The 23,273-nt window shown below is 41.1% G+C and overlaps 1 protein-coding gene across 5 annotated transcripts in view; it reads left to right on the top strand.

The window, feature by feature from the left end:
* The window catches only part of SORCS1 (sortilin related VPS10 domain containing receptor 1), a 552,802-nt gene that overhangs the window by 405,921 nt on the left and 123,608 nt on the right, over positions 1–23,273 (top strand). For all 5 annotated transcript variants that reach the window (XM_079901008.1, XM_079901005.1, XM_079901009.1 and 2 more), the window contains 3 exons: positions 7,155–7,273; positions 9,829–9,918; positions 17,269–17,448. In XM_079901008.1, the coding sequence (XP_079757134.1) occupies positions 7,155–7,273; positions 9,829–9,918; positions 17,269–17,448 (389 nt within the window). The remainder of the gene's footprint in view (positions 1–7,154; positions 7,274–9,828; positions 9,919–17,268; positions 17,449–23,273) is intronic.

Consider the following 23,273-nt stretch of genomic DNA (forward strand, 5'->3'; position numbering starts at 1 on the left):
CTGACATTCCCCAAGCCCGTCTCCCATCCTCTCTCGTGCCCCCGTGCTCTGGCCCAGTGCTCTTGCTTTCTGGAATGATGTGTCCTGCTTGTCACTGCTCCAAGCAGCTTCCAGGCTTTTCTCAGCTCTTCCACGCAGCCTTCCCTGGGTGTCCCCACCCTCAGCCCTGCACAGGTAACTGTCCCTCTGTGAGTTAGAGTCAGTAGTAAAATAGTCTCTATATTCAGGTGTTCTATAGGCCATGAGGGCACAACGGGTCTACAACTCCCTTTGATGCAAAGTAAAATAAATGCAGAGTCGTAGGATAAGTCCTGACACAGAGTAAACCATCCGTGGAGAGGTTTGAAGGTCAGATGCCCCTCACCTGGGGACCCACAGAACCTGCACTCCACCTAGGATACACTCACCCCACTGCATCATCCTTGGTGAAGGACTTTCTGTATTTCTACTAAATTATTTTGTCCTCCTGTCCTCTCTCATGTCCCCAATTCCTAGCCCCATGCTTGGCAAAAAATGTGTAATTCCAGAACTTTCCCTGTAGTCATCATGGCCTCCTGAGTGTCCAAAGGCTATCAATACAAGACAACACTTAGAAAGTTATACTGGGCCAAAATCAAGAGATTGCCTAGAAGCAAGCAATGCCACAAGCTTATCATGCCAAAGGAGGACATTTGATCTAAGTTTATAATTTTCACAGAAACTTCTTGTCCTCAATATAGTCTTTCAGGGGTCAAGGCTGGAGTCTCACTTTTGAAGATCTCAGTTTCTAACTGGTACGTGCCACAGAGTGCTCTAGACCCCTGATGGGAATGAAGTTTCTATGAGCACAAGCTTGTTGATACATGTGTACACACACATGTGTGTGTTTGTGTGTGTGTGAGTGTGTGTTGGGTGCAAATATGTAATAGGAATGTTCCAAACCAAATAATAGGACAGTAGAAAGAACAAGATAAAAATTTATATACAGATTATGGGCTTTAGAAACTGTTTTGCTTCAAAGTTGAAAATTAACGGGGGATGGGAGAGAGCTTTAAAGTGCTCACGCTTGCCAGCGTAGTTTATGGTTTTATTTAACATTCAGCTTTTACAATGTTCAAGTATCATCCCTAAGTCTGGAGTTCTTTACCTGTAAAAAGTACCTTATTCTGGATCTTCTCCAAAGTTTAGAAGAGAAAAAGCATGGGGTCCATTCAGCACAGTTCCTGACTCAGAGGAGAGGTTGCTCTGGTTGTTTTGGAGGTTAATGCTGCTGTCGCTATCAATGGAGCCATTGTGGGAAGGGAGAGGTCTGCCCAAGCCTCAGGAAAAACTCCACAGAAGGGCCCAGGAAGTATTTGGATAGGATCACAGGAAAGGAAAAGGCAGTTCAAACCAGGGGAGCTCTCTGAATGAACACAGGGTGTCAGCCAGGAATGCACGTGCTGTTTAAAAAGAGCGGAAGCCCCAGAGACACAGACTTCCCAGCAACATCACAGAGCTTTGTTCCCTTGGGCGAGAGTGAGAAGGGAAGAGGTTTCAGTGGGTAAAGGATGGTAAAGACCTTCAGATCTGAAAGTCAGTAGTCTGATTTTAACATCCTCCTTTGATCCTAAAATTCTAATAACCCACGTTTTATAGAGAAAAAGTCTGAAGCCTAGTTTGGTAAATGACCTTCTCAGAGTCACATAACACAAGAGAGAAAGAGCTCAGACCTAGCCCTTCACTCCAACAGGAGGGAGACCCTGCACAACAATCTGGCTGCAGGCGGGCTGCCCTGTGTGCTGGGCACCAAGGTGACTTCTGTGTCATCTCACAGCCCTAGTTAGTTTCCAGTTCTGCCCCAACCACTACCTCACACTGCCTGCATAGAATATTTATTAGCTATTAATTACACTGGGAGAATACTTTTCATGGTGTTTTAAAAAATTACTTAAAAAAATTAACCCAAACCAAAGCATGAATATAAAGGAAGCCTATTGTCTCAGGTAGAAATGTCTGTAGTGCTTCCCGGTTGGTTCCCTTGAGACACAGTGAGCAGTACTGGTGATGAAAGAGGGGGTGCTTCGATCACAGCCACAGCTCCCACTACGTGAGCACAGTCCAGCCAGACACAGGACTGAACACATTTCCCGACCGAGGTTTTAAGTCCTCATAACCGCTGGCAGGATGGCTCCTGTTTATTCCCATTTTACAGATTTGAGAAGTAAAGTGACTTGCTTAGGTTTACCAAGCTAAGCCTGCATTTAAACCCTTGTTCCCCTGCTCCAAGCCTGGCCTTTAAAAAGCAGCTTCCCTTCCTTAGAGCAGCGCAGGGGGCATGGGAATTGCATTGTTCCAAGCAGCAGCTGTTGCAGAGAGCGAGATGCTTAAAAAGAGCCGCACAGTGTCCTAATTACCTGTGGCAAGGAAAACATCTGTGTGGGAAAAGTAATGAAATTAATTCTAAAGTCTAGCAGTTGCCTACATTAATTGATGTTAATTAATGCCAAATTACAAGATACTTCCTATGAAATTGCATCATAAACTCACCCGAATTGAATATGGAAAGAGTTCATCATGCTTAATGTTGTTACAGCAAGCCCCAAGGGGAATAAGAATGATTGGTCCCTCAGTGTGAAGTGCTGGCGCCAGTTTCTTTCTGTTTCCATTAGGAGGGGAAGGAGAACAAACCAGGAGCAGTTTACCACAGGCAGGCCACTGGGAATTGATCAGTTCCCCTTCAGCTTGCAAATTTCACTTTGAACCTCTCCAGGAAAGACATGGTTTCAAGACCTCTTCCTGGGGCTTTTCTTGGGTCCATCGGTTGTACATTTTGTAATTCTCAGCTCAAGAATGGCTCATTGCACAGCTCTGCCTCAGTATGTGGCACGGGGAGTGAAGAGAGAGAGAACAAGCAAAGGAATTAGAGACAGTTCTCTAATTCTTGCAAGCAGGATCCCACAAGCCCACCATGACCCCTGGCCCCTTTCCCCGGCTGAGAGGTGCTGACCAAAGATTTGACACTGGTTGTCTGCCTCTCTCACATCACTGCCTCTACGCAAGTGTTGACATCACATATATAACTTTTATTCATTTTCCCCATGTAAACATACATATGTAGACATCTATATATATACCACTTGCACAAAATCGTGTCCATATGCACATATTTTGGTAACCTACTTTTTAAAAACTTTTATTTTGGAATAAATTTAGATAAACAGAGAAGTTACCAAGATAGTGCAGCTTTACCCGGCTTCTCCTAATGTTAACGTCTTATACAACCATGTTCTCTTTCTCAAAGCTAAGAAATTAACATTGATAAAGCATTATTAATTGGTAAGCTATTTTTATGATATAAAATGCATTAAGCATTTCTGTAATTCCTCATATATAGTCTAAAGGCAGAATTTTAATAGCAAACTATGCATGTGCCACAGTCTATTTAGTTGTTCCTCAATTGTTGGCCTTTTTGTTTTCTCTTATTTTTTTAAATTATAAACAACACTATGATGAATATCAAAGTAGATAAATCTTGGCATAGATCATTAATTATTTCTTCAAGTCGAATTCTCAGAAATGAACCCGAAAAGATGTTGATCCGTATTGCCAAATGACCCTGCACAAAAATACAAACGGACAGGCTTTTTTTTTTTTTTTTAATCTAGGTATATCCATTTATACTTGGAAGCCAAAAAACATGCTTAACAAAAATTGGCCCCAACCAATTGGTTGCATTATTTCCACTATGCAACATAGTGGAAATAAACCAGACTTGGAGGCCAACCAACCCCGTTTGAAACCGCGTACCATACGGTTATACGGTACTATATGTACTAACCGCCGTTTCTATAATCTCTTGGAGTTTCATTCTCTTTATCTGCAAAGTCAGTTGATAAATTATACTCTATAGTATTGTGAAGGTTAAATGTACCAAATAAGTGTGAACGTGCTTTAGAGTACTTGGCACATAGATGTTCAACAAATATTAGTTTCCCTGTTCTTTTAATTTCTCCCCAGATCCCTCAGATTCATAATTTTTGTATAGTTGCGTTATAAATGTGAAAAGTTTATATTTTCCATCTTATTCTTGCTCAGGGACCTTTGAAGGGGAAGTTGAGGTCTGAAGAAAGAAACTATTAGACACCATTATAGATAAAACCAGCACTGTGTATTCATCAAGAAGTCCTCATGGGGTGGCAGTCTGAGAAATTCTAACTGGAAGTTGTATTCGTAAATTGAAGCCTGAGACTTCCTAATTCTGAACCCTTGATTCAAATTGTTTTCATTCATTATCTCACATAACAAGAAGCACAGAGACAGGGCAACCCTGGGTTCAGTATAATCAGTACCTCAATGATGTCATCAGGGAACAGGTCCCTTCCACCTCTTCATCATACTCATTGTGTAAGTTTAACTCTAAGACTCCTCCACGCACAAGAAGGCTAGAGCAGTCCCACGCGTCACGTTGACTCAGTGTTGTACGGTAGCAGAAGAAGGTCTTCTGTGCTGTGCCTCCCTGTAGCCCCTTAAAAGATCTCTTTCACTTCTTATTTACTAGAACTGGTTTAAATGGCTTTCCCTAAAGCAAATGATGGCAAGTAGAGTGGGCATAGACTCAAGAGGATTATTCCCTGCACACCAGAGCTTCTGATTCATGTGGAGGAAAGATGAGCCACCAGGTCCAGTACTGGCTTTTCTGGCAAAGAGGCAGGGAGGAGTGAGCATTGGATAGGTCACTGATAGTACCTGATAGTGAAATATAACTGTAATACTCAAATTCAGTTTCCTTAAGGACAAACTGTGTGCCCCAAACTGATCTAATCACTGTGAAAAGAAGCAAAAGAGAAAATAGGAACATTATAGTTGATAGTAACACCTGACATTTGTACAACTTTGAGTTTCAAAGCATTTAGCATATATATTATTTCAGTAAATCCTTAGAGCCAAACTACAAGATAGCTGACATTGGCTTCCTCATTTAATAGATGAAGGTAGCAAGACTCGGGAAGATAATTTCCTTTGAATTATGCAGCTATGACCACACCAGAACTCAAGCCCAGGTCTCACAGATGCCAATCTCCATTTCTATGACCCTGAGTTGCCTTTTGAAAAACAGAAGTCAACTAAAGCTGTAGAAGGGTCTGATGGAGTGTGAAATTGTGAGGTGCAGGTTTTGTGTGGCATGGGGAGAACTGTTCTGGGAAGGGGTGAGTCCCAGAAATTCTCTTCAGGGAGAAAGATCATGAGTTATGCCCTAAAATGAAACTATAAGAATGTCTAAGAAAGGAGATAGGGAAGGGAGTGTAAAAGGCTTTTCTTTTTTTTTTTTTTTTTTCCCGGTACTCTGGCCTCTCACCGTTGTGGCCTCTCCCGTTGCGGAGCGCAGGCTCAGCGGCCATGGCTTACTGGCCCAGCCGCTCCGCTGCATGCGGGATCCTCCCAGACCGGGGCACGAACCCGTGTCCCCTGCATTGGCAGGCGGACTCCCAACCACTGCGCTACCAGGGAAGCCTGAAAGACTTTTCTTTAGTTTCTCTTTGGAGGACTAGATGGGTTAAAATACTTGAGAGCTATCCCCATCACCACACATGGCAGCGGGATAAAGGAAGATTGTGGATAAAGGAAGATTGTAGATAAAGCTCTCCTTCCCTCTCCTTAGAGCTTATCAGCAGCTACGTCAGCCATTGGTCAGTTGGAGCAAATATGCATGCCGCCCCCTAGCGGCACTCCTTGTAGAATACAGGTTTACCCAAGTTCTTCAGTAAAAGTAGTGCTAGAAATTTCCTTCAGGGAAGTCAATTAGTGAATCCTAATATCCAACTCAACATACGATTGCCTACCCCCCATTTCATGTAAATAATCATGTCCTGATTTCTTCATTTGGAAGAGTGGATTTCTTCATACATCTTTGATGTCCTAAAATTAAACTTACCCACTCATTAAGCACCCAAAAAAAGTTAAAATAACTTCCTTTTTCATTCAAAAAGATATATTCCAGTAAAGTGGTATGTTCCAAGGAATATTTATTTATTACGTACTATGTGCCTGGAACAGTATTAGAATCTGGAGGTCTAGGAGGGAACAACAAAGACAAAAGAGGTCTCTGTCTTCATGGAGCTTATATTCTAACAGGGAGAGGGGCAGAAATAAATCATGCGCAAGGTGACTTTAGATTGTGATGAATTCCATGAAGGGAATTAACAGGATGGAGTGTTATCGAAAGTAATCATGGAAAACCCTCAGAAGTAACAGTAAGCTGAAATCTAGACCTTCTTTGGGGAACATCCTGGGGAGAAGCAGTTTAGGCAGAGAGAATACAAATGTAAAGCCTCTTTAGTGGTCGAAAGTTTGGCCAAATTCCTGAACATATTGCAGTTTAGAGTAGAAGAGTCACAGGGAGAGAAGAGACTGGCATGAGGGGCAGTTGAAGCAGTGGTGGTAGAGGGTTTGAATTTATTCTCAGTGCAAGGAGGCAAAGGGACTTTTAAGTGACATCTGATTCATAGAGAGGGCAGAACAGTTGTGGTTGAAAAACAGTGACAGCCTCCCTCATACAATATGCTTCCAGCAACAGGGATCAAATCTGTTGTTATTACTGATATGTTTATCACCTGCTATAGTCTCAGGTGAGATGCAGGGTCTTAGTTTACTCACCTATAAAATGAGGGCAAAGTTTTTGAGTTGGGAATCTCCTCTCAATTCTGTTTTATTTCCAATTAGTAATAGAAGAAAAACCTTCATCTTCACATAGCACCTTATTGTTTATAACAACAGCACTTCTAGCGTGAGGTGATTGATGATTGCACATATGTGTGTGTTTCCCAGTTTACCAAAGGTCGAAGTGTGGAGGTGAAGCCTATAAATGAGAAAAAATAACTAAGAAGGCACAAGTATTATTGCCAGCTTTTGAAAATATTTTCATTTGGGTTTGGAAGGAAAAAATTTAATTAACAGGAATTTAATATTCTAGGATGACAAGAGTTGGTGGAGGCACTGGGAAATAGTGATGGTGGTGTTGACAGCAAGTGAGTAAAATAATACTGATAATACTTTTAACGACAATAGTAACAATAATGTAGTGAATAGAGAATGTGAGGTTTGTGGAAAGGCTTGAAGACAGCAAGAAAGGTAGAAGATGTCCGCTCTGACTCTAACATGCTGTGTGTATATCACCTCACCCTCGTTTATTTCAGATTCACAATACCTAACCTGCGGAATGCAGAACTGCACAGAGGCCAGCAGAAACAAACCTTTCCCAGGCTACATTGACCCAGACTCTTTGATTGTCCAGGATGATTATGTGTTTGTTCAGGTATGAAAGATCCACTTCCATTGATTGTGTCAAAGACATTTCCCTTCCCTGCTTCTGTCCCTAATGCAGCCCCTTTGCCTGCTTACACTCTCTGAAAAGCAATAAAGAAAGAAAAAAAAAAGCATTATTATTATTATTTTTTAACATCTTTATTGGAGTATAATTGCTTTACAATGGTGTGTTAGTTTCTGCTGTATAACAAAGTGAATCAGCTACATGTGTACATATATCCCCATATCTCCCCCATCTTGCGTCTCCCTCCCTCCCACCCTCCCTATTTCGCCCCTCTAGGTGGTCACAAAGCACCTAGCTGATCTCCCTGTGCTATGCGGCTGCTTCCCACTAGCTCTCGATTTTACATTTGGTGGTGTATATATGTCCATGCCACTCTCTCACTTCGTCCCAGCTTACCCTTTCCCCCCCACCACCAAGGCATTATTTTTTTTAACAAAAGGAACATTACCAATTTGAAGCTTCTATACTAACAGAATAGTAATTCCTTCCTTGGGGTGGTGTCTGGAGGACTTGTCAATGTGGGGTGCCTGGAGGTGGTGAGAGGCAGAGCCCATAGAGCACGATCAACCTCTGTTGTTTACAGGCAGGACTGAGATCAGGGTCAAGAGAATTTAGATGAGATGCATTCAGACGGGTTTCTCACCTCTGCAAGAGTGAGAAACAGCTTGAGAAGCTGAGGGTTCAGGAGTGGTTAGAAGAGAGAAGGAGCAAGAATGCTTTGTTTCTTTCCACATTTAAGGACAAATTTAGGCTTGTTTGGACAAAACATTTAAAAATTCCTTTACTGCTTTCCATGTTAAAATTGACAAAGGTACAATAGCTAAATAGTTTATATATATAAATAAATCTACAATTTCACTGTGATTGAGACATTCTAGATACTAGTATGTTTACTTGGACAATAAATCATAATTTAGAATATTTAATCCCATGTATTGGGAAGTAAATGTTCAAATTCCTTACTATCAGCCTATGTACTTTTAAAGTAGTTCACAGTTACACACACACACACACACACACACACACACACACACACTTCCTTTTCCTCTAGGAAAATGAATAATGAGCACTCTGATAACTTCAGCATCAAATTATCAAGTGACATTAAAATGGGAAATGGTTACCCATATTGGTTCTATGTAGAAATCGTTTCTCTATCAGTGTTGCTTCCAGGGACCTTTCCTGTTTTCTAGTAACAGTTTATAATCCACATATATGACTCACAAATGAAAATCAATTGTGCATTTAGAGTTTTATATATTTTCTACCCAGGCCACTATGCACATATAACCCGACACTAGGACCAAGAGGTGGTCTGGCCACGTCATGGTGAATATGATAACTTTCTAGTCACATTTTTACGTGTCTGGCGAAAATTCACCCAGAGCATTTGTTGACATTCTGAGTATGCAAACTCCAGATGACTTCAAAGTCCAGATGTTTACATGGGTTAAGAGTAGCAACAGGAATTCCTAGAAACTGAGAGTAAAAAGGTGGTTTTCAGGGACTGGGGGCTAGGGATATGGGGAGATGCCGGTCAAAGGGGGTACGTGTCCAGCTATATGATGTATAAGTAATAAACAGCATAGTGGCTATACTGTATTATATACTTGAAAGTTGTTATGAGAATAGATCTGAAATTTTATCACACACATAGACACAAAATCTTAAGTAAAAGGATGGAGGTGTTAACTAACCTTATATGAGGTAATCATTTCAGAATATATGCATATCAAATCATCATATTGTATACTTTAAACTTGCATGTGCTATATGTCAATGATATCTCAATAAAGCTGGGGATAAAAGAGTGGCTCCAAAGGAGAAAGAGAGTGGCAGTGCACCGCTCACAGCCTGCACCTCGTGGTGCTCAGCTGAGTTGGAGACCACAGCGCTTCTCACCCTCCCTCAGACTCACAGCGTTCTTTGGGCTGTACATTCTGGGCAGACCTGGGGGAGGTAGCTCACCATTTGTTCTCTTCTGGGAGGTTGAGGTCTAGAATGATTTTGAACCACGATCCTGGCTTGGATTTTCGTCTAACACATCAGCAGCACTGCTGTGTGTGGGACATGCTCACAGCCAGCAGTGTGACTGCACAGAACTGGAATTCAGTGCCGAGATGAGCACTCCCGTTCTGCCACCTTGTGACCTGGACCATTCCCTTCTCATCTGGCACAGGGACCTGTTTGTGTGGTCAAAGGCTTGGGGCTAGATGGCTGGGCTGCTGAGGGACACAGATCCAATATACCCTGAGGCTTGTATTATTTAACAAAAAAAATTGCTAAAAATGTCTCCTGACTTCTGCACCGCAGGGCAAATTGAAGAATTGTATTTTTGTGCAGTGGGTTCACTTTGGGCCTCTGAAATCACATACACTGTCTAAGTTGTTTTTGAACTGAATGCCAATTCTTTACACTGGCCCACAATACTCACTTAAGCTGTTGTGTTGGCAGCTACCCCCTTCCATTCAGGGGCTGTCCTTCTGTGACCTGTAACTGTCGTAGTAGCTCTTCTTACACTCTTTATGTTTACGCTCCAGCTGACATCAGGAGGACGGCCACACTACTACGTTTCCTACCGAAGGAATGCGTTTGCCCAAATGAAGCTGCCCAAATATGCTTTGCCCAAGGTATGGCCTGAATCAGTTTCTCTATTTCAGTGTCTACTCTTTTTCCCAAGGACTCTTTCAGTCTCTCGTAGTTATTTATTTCTTTTCACCCCCATCTCTGTTTCTCAAGTTCACTTCTTTATTTTCCTTTTTGCCAACCTCCTTATCCTTCTTTCTCTCTCAGTGGTCCATCCCTCCCTCCCCCACCTCTCTCTTTCTCTCTCTAAGTCTTTGGAATTCTTGCTGTAGGAGCATCTGAGTAAATTGATAACTGACGTGCTTTTGCTTTTCAAGTGGGATGTATTGGTTTTCTAGTAGGACAGAAACTATGCTTTGGATACACAGTATCTCAGTGCAACAGGTATGATACATATCTATATACCATTTTGTTGTTATTAATCATGGAGAGGTGATGCAGCGATGTAGCGTCCGACATTTGCTTTCTTTCCCAGTGGAACTTACGAGACTGGTTCTTTAGGGTTCGGAGACACAGCTAATTTTTTAGACTTTCCCAAAGACATACTCCTTTAAAAAGAGTGGCAGAAAAAAGTTAAAGACTCCCAACCGCTAACATCCCCAGACTCTCTCTCCACAAACACTGAAGAACTGCGTTAATATGGAGCGCCACCTAGTGGAAGTGAAACTGACTTGGGAGCTCAAAGCTGTGGATTTGAGGTCTTGCTGCCACTGTGATGTATTTTAAGTAGCCAGAAATTGTTAATGTATTGTGCCTTTTTTTTCTAGCAACAACCACTGACATGTGAGTGTTTTTATTTTTAAATTTTTTATTGAAGTATAGTTGATTTACAGTATTACATTAGCTTCAGGTATACAACATAGTGAGTCAATATTTTTATAGATTACAAAATAGTGGTTATATTTTCCTGTGCTGTGCAATATATCCTTGTTACTTATTTATTTTATACATAATAGTTTATATCTCTTAATCCCATACCTCTATCTAGCTGCTCCACCCTTCCCTTTGCCCACAGGTAACCACTAGTTTGTTCTCTATATCTGTGAGTCTGTTTTTTTTTTTTTAATATACATTCATTTGTTTTACTTTTTAGATTCCACATATAAGCTATAACATAGAGGATTTGTCTTTCTCTTTCTGACTTATTTCACTAAGCATAATACTCCCTAGGTCCATCCATGTTGTCACAAAAGGCAAGATTTCATTCTTTTTTATGGCTAATATTCCATCACACACACACACACACACACACACACACACACACACACACACACACACACATCTTCTTTATCCATTCATCTGCTAAAGGCACTTTGGTTGCCTCCATATCTTGGCAATTGTAAATAATACTGCTATGAACATTCAGATGCATTTATCTTTTTGAATTAGTGTTTTTGTTTTCTTTGGCTATATACCCAGCAGTGGAATTGCTGGATCATATAGTAGTTCTATGTTTAGTTATTTGAGGAAATGCCATACTGTTTTCAACAGTGACTGCACCAATTTACATTCCCACCAACAGTGTAGGAGGCTTCTCTTTTCTCTGTATCCTCCCAAACATTTGTTATTTGTAGACTTTTTGATGATGGCCATTCTGACAGGTGTGCCTTGATCAATAGAACAAGGGAGATGTGTGTGGCTGTAAGAAGGGGACTGTGTAGGTTTAAACATAGCTCAGCTTTGAAACCTTTGGTTGAACAAAGAACATAAATAACTGCTTTTTCAATTGTGTTTTCATGACTCTTCGTCTTGTATTTTTATCCATGACTTTGTAGTTTGCTATCTTGGACCAACATCAGCTACCTGCCCAGGGAATCAGTGATAGATATAGCACAAGGGCGCTGCAGGTCTCCTCTCCCAGGAGAGACAGTGGCTTCTCCAGGCAGAATTCTCATCCTTGGCCATCACTCTGCCCCTAACCCTAGCATAGTGAAAAGTGAGCTGTAAACCTCAGCCCATTAGAGATAATAACACACATTAAATTACACTATTAACTGCAAAGAACTATTTCCATATTAGTAGTTATTTTTTTCAGCTGCTAAGAGATTGATGACAGTGGTAATTGCCCAGAACTATATGCCTACGCCTGTGTGTGTTTAAATGCTCCTTGCTCTTGATTTGGCCTAAAACATTTTCCAAAAAGACAAACACAGCATTGGAGTTGTGCCTTAGATGAGAATTGGGTAAAGTCAGTATGTAAAAGAAAAATTGAGTGTTGTTAAAATTACCCTTGATAATCTTTCAGGGAGGTCCATGAGGGAGATGATCATGTTACCTTGGTAAGTCCAACAGAGCTGGTGGTTGTTTTGCTTTGTTTTGTTTTTGTTGTTTTGTTTTTTTTCACTTGAGCACTGAAATAAATTGCTGTCTTTGACCAATAAATGAAGGAGTTGGCTTGCAAGATTTTCACCTTTAAAGAAAAGGACATACTCAATGCAGTGAGATGCTCCTGTTCAAGAGACATGTGGGAATTGGGACCACATCAGGAAACAGCAGTTTCAAGCCACTCATCTCATGCTCACTTACTCTTGGGAATATACTTTTTGAGTGGAATAAGTTTCAGCCAAACCAGATGCTTCTTGCTGCAGATTTGAGGCTAGAACTTGAGTCTCCTGACTCCCAAACTGGCATTCGTTGTATTACATTTTTCTACTCTCTAAATAAATTAATAGATTCTATTACTAAAAGGGAGCAGCACCCACCCCCCAAATTTTTATATACTGAGGAGCATCCAGAGAAAAAGTCCCATTGATCTGTGCAGCCTCAGAATGGTATTTTAAAACAAAGAAACCACTTGGCCCCTTGGCTGGAGTGTTGGGAAACACATACTGTGCGTTGCTTGTTCATAGCCATCACGCCAATCACTGTTGACAGCTGCCCCCAGTGGCATCTTGCCAATCTGGAAGGAAGAGTTTTAGTCTGAGCCTGAATTGGCTGTCTGGCCCCTCCCACACTCTCCCAGATGAGCAGGTTCCATTAGTCAGCCTCATCTGAGGTCCAAGGGTAGAATGGGGTGATTAATTTAGCTTGTCCCCAGAAAAATCGGAACCACTACAGCGAATGAATGTACTGTTTGGTCCAAGTGGGTGTTTATTATTTAAGGCAATGAGATGCCTCATTACAATCCCATTACACCTTCAAAGAGAAGCCCCAGCTTGGGTGGAGTGATCCATGGCAAAGATGCATTATTTCAGGACCCTCTATCAAAGCAGGGCTGCTGCAGCTGGAAAGGAACAAAGCTTCGTGCTCACCAAAGGAACTGAGACAAACCTGCACTTACATGCTCAAATTTTCTTTAATCATCCCCTGCCATTGTTTGAACTCTTGAAAGACTGAGGTTACCCTGAGCTGTATTAAAAAAAAAATTAATATAATGGTAAAGATGACCAGAGAGGGAGGTGGGGAGATTTTAGTATTGCTGTTACCATTAAGAGTGTGAGGCCCTCCAGACAGGGAGACCTAGTGACAGTTTTCCTCCCTTACCATACTTGGAACTCATTCTGAGCTACTCAAGTGAGATAAATGAGGCAACACATATGAAAGTGCTTTGAGCATTTTGGAGGACAGATACACTATAAAAGGAAGGTAATATTAGTATGGATCTAGTTGTCTGTGTTGGAGAAGATCGATGTGAACTGGGGTGTGGGTTGATGAAAAGGCTGCTTGATTCACAGCGAGAGACCCTAATTCCAGACCTAGATCTGTCATTCCCCTGCTTTGAACCTTGGGCTGGTTTGTCAATTTCTTTTTTTTTTTTTTTTACATTTTTAAAATACAGAGCTTAGATTCACAATAATAGTTTCTCAAACTCATTACTCAATAAAATGCCCTTAGAGATGCTTCACAAAAATTTGGTTCTATGATAGTGAGTTTAAAAAAAGAAATAAACTCCATTCCATGCTCCTTGCCTAGAGACTAACAGAAGCTCGCTGATACGTTAAAGGCTCTAGGATGTCCTGTGAGCAAGAAAGCTGTATAGTTAGCATTACTCAAAACGTTTTACAAAAGGATCCATTCAAAAACAATCTATTAAAATCGAACAATAGTGGTGTCCTATGGAACAGATGTTGGGAAGTGCTTTAGAACATCTCAGAGTTCACTTCTTGGTCTAAAATTTTGTATCTCAGTATAAGCTTTCACCATAAAGTGCCATTTTGGGTGAAATAACATATTTTCCTGATACAGGCGCGTGTAGGCACGAAGAGAAAGGAAAGATGGCATTTAAATATGTCAGACGTTTCAGTTACAGTATTTAAGACCAACGTAGTTTAAAAAAAATTTTTTTTTTACATCTTTATTGGAGTATAATTGCTTTACAATGGTGTGTCAGTTTCTGCTTTATAACAAAGTGAATCAGTTATACATATGTTTCCATGTCTCTTCCCTCTTGCGTCTCCCTCCCTCCCACCCTCCCTATCCCACCCCTCCAGGCGGTCACAAAGCACCCAGCTGACCTCCCTGTGCTATGCGCTGCTTCCCACTAGCGATCTACCTTACGTTTGGTAGTGTATATATGTCCATGCCTCTCTCTTACTTTGTCACAGCTTACCCTTCCCCCTCCCCATATCCTCAAGGTTTTTAAACAGTCTCTTCAGTGTAATTAGATTATATATAGAGAGAGATCTGCCCTTGGCCCTTATCTAGCCATGGCCATTTAATCTGTTTTTGCTCTGTTACTTGTTCTCTAAGTGACGTAAGTACTTGATGCATCTGTGTTTTGCATTCTACACCAACCAAGGAAAAGTTTGAGTGGGCTGCGGTAGTATGGATGGATGGTTTACTCTGGCCCCTAGGATTATTTAATGCGTCCAAAGGCACAGTTATGCAGGGACGAGGTTACTGAAATAGTTAAACTTGAATTCAGGGATGAAGCTACATCCTGCTAACAAGGAAGGAAACATGAATTGAGAGTAGTTGTTTAAGGGTTCTAAATGGTAGGGTAAGGACTTTGATCTTTGTCCTATAGGAAATGGGGGGCCATAGAAGGTTTGGCCCTCAGTGGATGAATGGCCTTTGGACTAGTTTCCACAGTTAATTCCCTTGATTAGAAAGAAACAAAACATTTGGATGAACCACTTTTTGTTAAGTGTATTAGTTAGCACCCTAATATTTGCAATGAACAGAAAGGCCAAATCAACCTTGCTTAATCAACAAAGGGGATTTAGGGTTTGCTTAACAGAAAATAGCTAGCATGTATGGAGCAGATGCTAACACCAGGCACTGTGGTTAAATGCTTAACACTTACTAACTGATTTAATCCTCACAACTCCACGAAGGGCATACTATTATATCTGGTTTGCAGGTGGAAATCCTGAGGCACAAAGTTCCGTTCGCACAGCTGAATGACAGAGCCGGGATTTGAACTCAAGTAGTTTTCTTTCAAAGACTATTCTTTTCATCATTTTGCTCTACTGTCCTCTCTAACTAAACAAGTTTATGGGTGGGCAGGCTCCTTAGATATCCACATTCAGAGACCCAAAGACTATCATAGAATTTGGACCATCTCTCTCCACCTTTTGAGCCTATTTTTCCGAGATTGGCTTATCCTCTGCCTCCAAGCTATGTCTCCATCAGATCTAGACTTTATTTTTATTCCAACTGCTTACAAACGAACAGTAGAAAATAACTTTTTTCTCTCTAATAATTCCACAGTCATTCTCGCATCATGTCTTACTGATTTTGCCATCACTGATCCAATCACTGTCATCAGGAAAATGGAATTTTCTGAATGCTAGGCCTACAAGATCACTTCTGGTGCCGAGGGTGGGAGAAAGTAGCAAAGGCTGAGCACAGGGAGGAAATTTGTCTGAGAAACATGAGGATGTTTTTTCAAAGAACATCAAGCTACAGTTGCCAGAAGAAATGTACATAGGCGTTGGGCTGATATAAGATGTGGCCAACTTTTATACCAAACCTTAGTTTGCGTTATCAACCAAATTGAATTCACGGGCAGGATTCATTTTTGGCCTCCCCACTTTCTCTATAAAAATGTTATCAAACTCTAGAGTATGGCAGTAAGGCCTGAGAAGGTGTCAGGAATACAAAACCCTTTGGATAAGGACTTCTTCCTTCCGGAATCATATGAGTTCACTGTGGTCAGTTTTCAAGAGGAATGAGAGACTTGCTCCTCTAAGTCTAAAGCAGGGTTGAAGCTGAATTGCTGATTGATTGAGAGAACGTGGGCATATATTACAATGGGAAATTTTGAAGTTAGGTAGAATTTTCCGGCCCTGGAGTTGTTGCCTAGGAAGATTGACAGACCTCCTGAACCTTTTCAAGGAGAGTGGATGATCCCTCTGGGAGGATCTGAGCCCTGAGCTACACAAAGGCCAAGAACCTTTCCAGGTTGTTCTTTTACCTTTAGCCTTATACATAATTCTGTTTTTGTTTTGCTTTTTGGTTTTTGAATGTGATACCAATGTGTACCACCTTGGGCGAAGGGGGAAGGCTGCCGAGAGCAATGAGCGGGATCTCCTGAAGGAGACAGCAGGCCTTGGTCTGAGACATCAAGCCTTGGTCTATGCCAGCCTCTCCCTGAACACCCACTCCTCTGGAGTTCTGAATGGGGAGAGAAGGGATTTGGAATCCCCACCCCAGGGACATCTGCTCACTGCCTCCACATTATGTCTGCCTTGTTTCTATCTTCCGGGACAACCGGAGTCTGAAAACGTCATCATTTACACAGACTGTTTTTCCCTGTTTTATTTAAGATTTCCTGGGGGACTTCTCAGGGTACAGGTTTTGATAAGCTAAGTCCTTGGACACTCATTAACCTGCAGATTAGTGCTCTGGGGGTCTCCTCCGGAACCTCTAGGGGTTGCTGAGCCTTAGGGAAGTGCTTCTTAAACATTAATGTGCATATTGATCGTCCATGGGTCTTATTAAAATACAGATTTCTATTCGACAGGTGAGGCCTGAGGTTCTAACAAACTTCCAGGTGATTCCATGCTGCTGGTCCCTGGACCACAGTGAGAGATGCAAAGCTGGTCTGTTTTCTCTCTGCCCCTCGTATTTGCCCCAAATATGCCTTCTGAACATGTACTGTGTTTGTGCTTGGCAAATTTATCAGGATGCCTGATTCTCCAAACTCATACATATTTGAGAAGTTATCCTTCAAATTATCTAATGAGGTAATTAAATTGTAACTGAGCTACCAAGCATCTCCCTGTCCTATTTTCTGATGACCTTACTGCCTAACCTCATGAATGACAAAGGAAATATGTGACCAACACTTAACTATTATGTCACAAATATGCTATAGGAAAATCTCTGTCCTCCCTCACAGTACCTATGAGCCTATTCTGGTATTCTTCATCAGATTCCACTCTGTGGACGCGTGCCAGGTGCACTTATAAAACTCTTTTTCCTGTTTCCTTCCCTGCGTCTTTCCTCAGGACATGCATGTCATCAGCACTGATGAGAACCAAGTGTTCGCAGCGGTCCAAGAATGGAACCAAAACGACACATACAACCTCTACATCTCAGACACCCGTGGTGTCTACTTCACTCTGGCCTTGGAGAATGTCCAGAGCAGCAGAGGCCCTGAGGGCAACGTCATGATCGACCTCTATGAGGTATGTCACGAGGCACGTGTGGTCCTGAGCCACTGCAGCCCTGGGACTGACAGTTGAAGTCCCCAAGTTGGCCGTTTCCTCGATCATTTTAATAACTAGTTCCTTATGTGGCCTCATTCCATGTGGGAGAGGGAGGCGGGGTTGCAGAACATTTTTATTGGTTAATTTGGAATCCACGAAACAGCTCTGGGAGGGATTCTTTTTTTTTTTTATTTTTTAAAAATTTAAAAAAATATATTTTTTAACATCTTTATTGGAGTATAATTGCTTTACAATGGTGTGTTAGTTTCTGCTGTATAACAAAGTGAATCAGTTATACATATACATATGTTCCCATCTCTCTTCCCTCTTGCGTCTCCCTCCCTCCCACCCTCCCTATCCCACCCCTCTAGGTGGTCACAAGGCACTGAGCTGAGCTGATCTCCCTGTGCTATGCAGCTGCTTCCCACTAGCTATCGGTTTTACATTTGGTAGTGTATATACGTCCATGCCACTCTCTCACTTTGTCCCAGCTTACCTTTCCCCGTCCCCATAAAACAAATACCATATGTTAACACATATATATGGAATCTAAGAAAAAAAAAAAAAAAAGGTCATGAAGACCCTAGGGGTAAGATGGGAATAAAGACACAGACCTACTAGAGAATGGGAGGGATTCTTTGTTGACCAAGTCCACAGGCCATGAAGCCCCAGAGGGCTTGGAAAGTATCTAGGGAAGCAGTCAAACAATTAAAGGGTTTGAATAAGAGTGAGCCTAGTGTGAAATTTGAAAATACTCTTGAGGGGCTAATAGGGTGTCAGGGGTGGAGCAAAGAGGCGATGGCAGTGCTCCCTTACATCTCTCTGAAGAAAGAACTAAGAAGATGTCTTTGCATTGCATCAGAAGACACTCCCTTGTCAAATTCTTTTCCCATTTAGGTCATTACAGAATACTGAGAGAGTTCCCTGTGCTATACAGTAGGTCCTCGTTGGTTATCCATTTTAAAGATAGCAGTTTGCACATGTCAATCCCAAACTCCCAATCTATCCCTCTTATATGTATAACTGAATCACTTTGCTGTACACCTGAAATTAACATAACATTGTTAATCAACTATACTCCAATATAAAATAAAATTTAAAAAAATGATTACAGCCAAATATTGAAGAAAAAAAAAAGAAGACACTCCCTTGTACTTGACGACCTTTCTGATGCATAACCTCTATTAGCTAATTGCCATCCTCTCAGAGGGCCGATGCGTGAGATAAGATCAATACGTCTTTCTTTTCCTAAAGAGGGGTGAAGAGGAGAAACAAAAAGCAGAGTTTACCAGATTTCCCTAAGGGAACTCTGACCCTTTGTTTCTCAGAATGACCAGCTTCAAAATAAAATCATATGTTGGATCAGTTAGCTTTTATGACAAACACCAACACTTTAACGGCCATTTAAAGCACAGTCAGGTGAAAAGAAAGCTGCTATCTGGGGATGGATTTTAGCCATTTGTCGGTCTTGTGCTATGAAGGATTTATAATAGGATATAATGAGCCATTATGAAACATATTCAGAATTTGGGAAGTGCAATCATACACTTATATTCTATCTGAAAAAGAATTATAAAACTTACTCAAATACGTTCAGTCATAATGATGTCATCATTTGGTGAAGGATAAGTTCAGAGAGTAGAGGTTGTTTGTGTAATGAGAAGTAAGGGAATCATATCCAGTATGTCAAAGAAAGAAACCAATTTCACTTAAGAAATTTAAACCTATTATTAGAATTCCTTTTAATGCTATCTATATACCTTCATCTTTAGGAGTTCTTGGGAATTTTCTTCTAGTATCTAAACTTCTTTGTGTGTATAAAGGCATGTTAACAAACTATATGCCCATTTCGGAGCTCAAGTATTTGTGATGGAAATTATGGTAGACTAGCGTAGGACGTACTTTTTGTGTATATATTTAGAAAAATACCCTGCAGATTTTTTTATACATTCACAAGTTTCTTCCACTTCATTTCCTGCCCATGTTCCAGATAAATATAGTATCATATATCTCAGCCTCAAACTGAACATGTATTCTGGAAAACATTTACATAGTCTGGTGATTTACCTTCAAATTCATGTAGGGTAAAATTCTGATTTAGGGTGTAAATTTTAGAATCAGGCTGGCTGGGTTTAAATCCTGGCCATGCCACGTGTATATATATTCTTGAGATAAATCCAACAACTTCTGAGCCTCAGTTTTCTTGTTTAAAACAAGAGAATAAACATGGTACCTCCTTGATAGGATTTCTCTGAAGATGAAATAAGCTAATCTTCTTAAAGTACCATGAGCAGTGCCTGAAATACAATACTCAACAAATTATAGATAGTATAATTGATATTATGTTCCAGTGAGTTTAAGCCCCAGAACAATGTTCTGGTCTTAAAATCTACCCACATTGTTTAAATGTCCAAAGTATTTCCACCATTTTGGATCTCTGCTTCTTTCCATATTGTAATTAGCAGGGCCATATGACATCCTTTATCACCAAAGCTGTCTTCTTATAAACAAATGTAAATTGCAACATTTCTTTCCTCTTTTGTAAATGTGTTATAAACATTTAAACTTTACGCGTGTTTTTTTGAAATACCATATGTTTTCTTGCCTTGATCCAGCATTTACAGTGGAAATATCTTGCTCTGAGAGTATGAAGTCTAATCAGCTGTCCCACATTAATCACCCAGTTTGCTTCCCTGGTCTCGGCTCTGTCCCTGCTCTCCTGAAAACATTTGATTTTCAGGTTGCATTTTTCCTTCCTGATTATCTTCTCCCCTCTTTTCAAGTCAGTGTGGAATAATTTCTCTGGATAATTTTTTTTTCTGCCAAAATAGAGACCATTTAAATTAGTCCCTTGATTATGGAAAAGATGACAAATTTGAACAAGAATGACTTTGTCATTTCCTGTTATTTGCAACTGTTTTCATGAATGGTTTTCTGAAATCAAAAATAGCTAACAGGTAGGGAGTGAGAAGAGGAAATAGAATGACCTCTGGACACGACAAACCATTTTTTGGTAATCTTTATGTTTTCCCTTTGTGTGTCTCTTGAGGTTGACTATCTGTTGGGAAACTGCTGGCTCTTATTATCATCACTTTGAACAGCGGTGTAACTACATTATGTAAAGGTGTCCTGCATCCTGGGGCCGGGGAAGAAGAGTCTTTGTTTTATTAGCCTGGCAGTTCACAGCAACTTGAATTGAAATTGATGTGATCAGAATGGCAGTGCCATATCTGCTGATTACCTAGGTGGAAAGAATATTGGCTGACACAGAACCTGGCACAAATGTTCCTTAAATCTGATTGTTCTGCCTAGCAGGAAGCTGAAAGCCATCCAGCCTGAATTTCCCAGTAGAATTGCAATGAATGATGAGTGGTTAGAGATAAATGAAAAGTAAGAAAATCTATAGATGAATTAATAAGGAGGAGAGATGAGCAATACGCAAGGTGAGGGTGACAGAGTATACACAGAGTTCACATCTGCTCACATATGGGGGTGACTGAGAAGGATGGCATTTATCCTTTGCTTCTACATGCCAACTGCCTGCTGTTCTTATGTGCTCTTTGTACTGTGTTAGCAGAGGCGAACCGTGTAATGTGTGACTGTATGAGTCTGTGTATCGAGCATGTGTATTGTTGGTGAGTCTTTGTGGGAAATGCAGAGGGAAACACAGTTCTCATTAAAATCAATCATCTTATTCACTCACTCCTTGCAACCTTACGACAAATGTGGTTGTCTGTACGTTAGAACTGTATGTGTCTATGTGATGAGGTAGGGAAATGTTGGGGACAAAGTGTTGGAGGCCCATCTTACATGATTTAGTTATTGAAATACCAGAATTTCCCCTCAGTGTGAGTTGACCATTGGCCATGGACCCCATTCAAAAGAGTCGAGACACGTGAGCCAGGAAAGTAGGCTGCAGAGAAAAAAATACTAGAGAGTGATTTTTGTTGCTGCGAGATCATACTAAGTAGATGATATTTGGGGTACCATTATGTGCCAGGCACTTTATAAAGAACCTTCCATAATTATCTCATTCAGTCTGTATGTTCACTTTATGACACAGGGACTATAATCACGCCCATTTATAGGAAAATGGAGTCAGAGAGAATGCGATCATTTTTATAAGATTACAGAGCTAGTAAGTGGCAGAATTAGGATCTGAACCCTAATATGCAAACTCTTAGCTAGAAACCATTATGTGTGTCCAGAAAGATCAGTATTTAGGCTTGTATTTGATTGTGGCCAAGTAATAACCCTAAGATAGAAGCACACTAAAGAGCGGGATAAATAGTATTAGACTTGACCTAGCTATAGAGGAAACCAGACCGGAAGAAGGAAATGGTCTGAGGAAAAGCCGGCATAAACAGGATCAGCAGATGATTGCTGTGGACCTCTTTGCCATCTTCTGAACCAAGTCCTGAGCCTGCAGTTATAGGTGAATTCAGGCTGTGTTATCCTGTGGCTCCCAATTTTGTCTGGTGGATATATTTGTGCAAGAGAATCCTAGAAATGAGTGTCCCCAAATTCTGTCATTCCTGAATAGCATAAATTCTCCAGTGGCACCACGTGGGATGGGTCACAGAAGACAGCGTGCCTGATGGTGGCCGGAGCAAAAGAGATGTGCTGAGAGTGTCTGAGATGTGTGATTCCTAGTGTATTCCTCTGGTGTGGTGATGAGAGTGGATCTGACAGCTTTGGACAATATCCTCCCTCCTCTTGGAAGGAGGTATCAATTAATGATGATGAAGAGCCCTTTGGCTTAATGGACAATGACAGGTCACCCCAGCCAAGCGAAAGGGTTGTGTTGGGAATGAAGTCACCTGGCTGACAAATTCAGAAGGCACAGAATGTATGAGTGAGGCACAGTGAGCTGCATGAAAGACGCCACCAATGACCGATGCGTGTTCTGTTACACACAGAATGTCTTCTGTGCATTACGAACACCTTCTCTTTAAAAGAGAAGCCGCCATGGTTCTGATGATGTAGCTTACACCTTGATTCCTGGGAAAAGACTACCTCTTACAATCCAGCATAAGAGATAGGGAGGAAAAATGCTCTCCCACCCAGGACATAGTTATTACAGGACATAGAATATACCATCTAATTATTCAAGGCTACTCTTCCCCTGGGTAGGTGGTGCTGCCTGACCAAGGCCACAGGGAAGGAAAGAACACTTAGACCTTTTTGGCAATGGGTTCCCTGATGTCAGAGGCACCCCTGACCCCTGATGAGTATGTATCTCTCCTGGCTGGGATCCTCTCTTTAGAACAGAAAAATATCCTATCTCCAAAGCCCAAAGAAATCATCGTGGTGAATATGTTCTCTTTCTTGCCATTGTTGTTGATTCATATTTTTATTCTCTTCAAATTTTGACACTTCAGATTTGTGATTAAAGTCTGAGACAGAGAGGGTGGGAGGCATCAGCTCCCAATCAGCATCGGAGGCAGAAATAAGCAAAAACCCCTGTGTAAGATCTTCCCAACTTAACCTCTGTGCAGAACATATGGAAGATCAGGACTGGAGAGTACCCTCTAGAGGTGAATATTAAAAAACAAAGAACATATCTGGGGTTCATTCTTTAAATCACCAAAGAAATCCAAGTCTCAGCACCTAGCACATTCTGACTCTTAAAAAAAAACCCTGCTGCATGACTGTAAAGTTACTTAGACATTCTAGGTGCTGTATTTCCAGTGCTTAGAATGCATGATAAGTGATAGATATTCAAAAAATATTAATTGAACAACTATTGAGTACATGTACTAAAGAATGAATGAAAGGCAACTTCCTATAATGGCCACATATGA

This window comes from Stenella coeruleoalba (assembly GCF_951394435.1).
Source record: "Stenella coeruleoalba genome assembly, chromosome: 16".
NCBI lineage: Eukaryota > Metazoa > Chordata > Mammalia > Artiodactyla > Delphinidae > Stenella > Stenella coeruleoalba.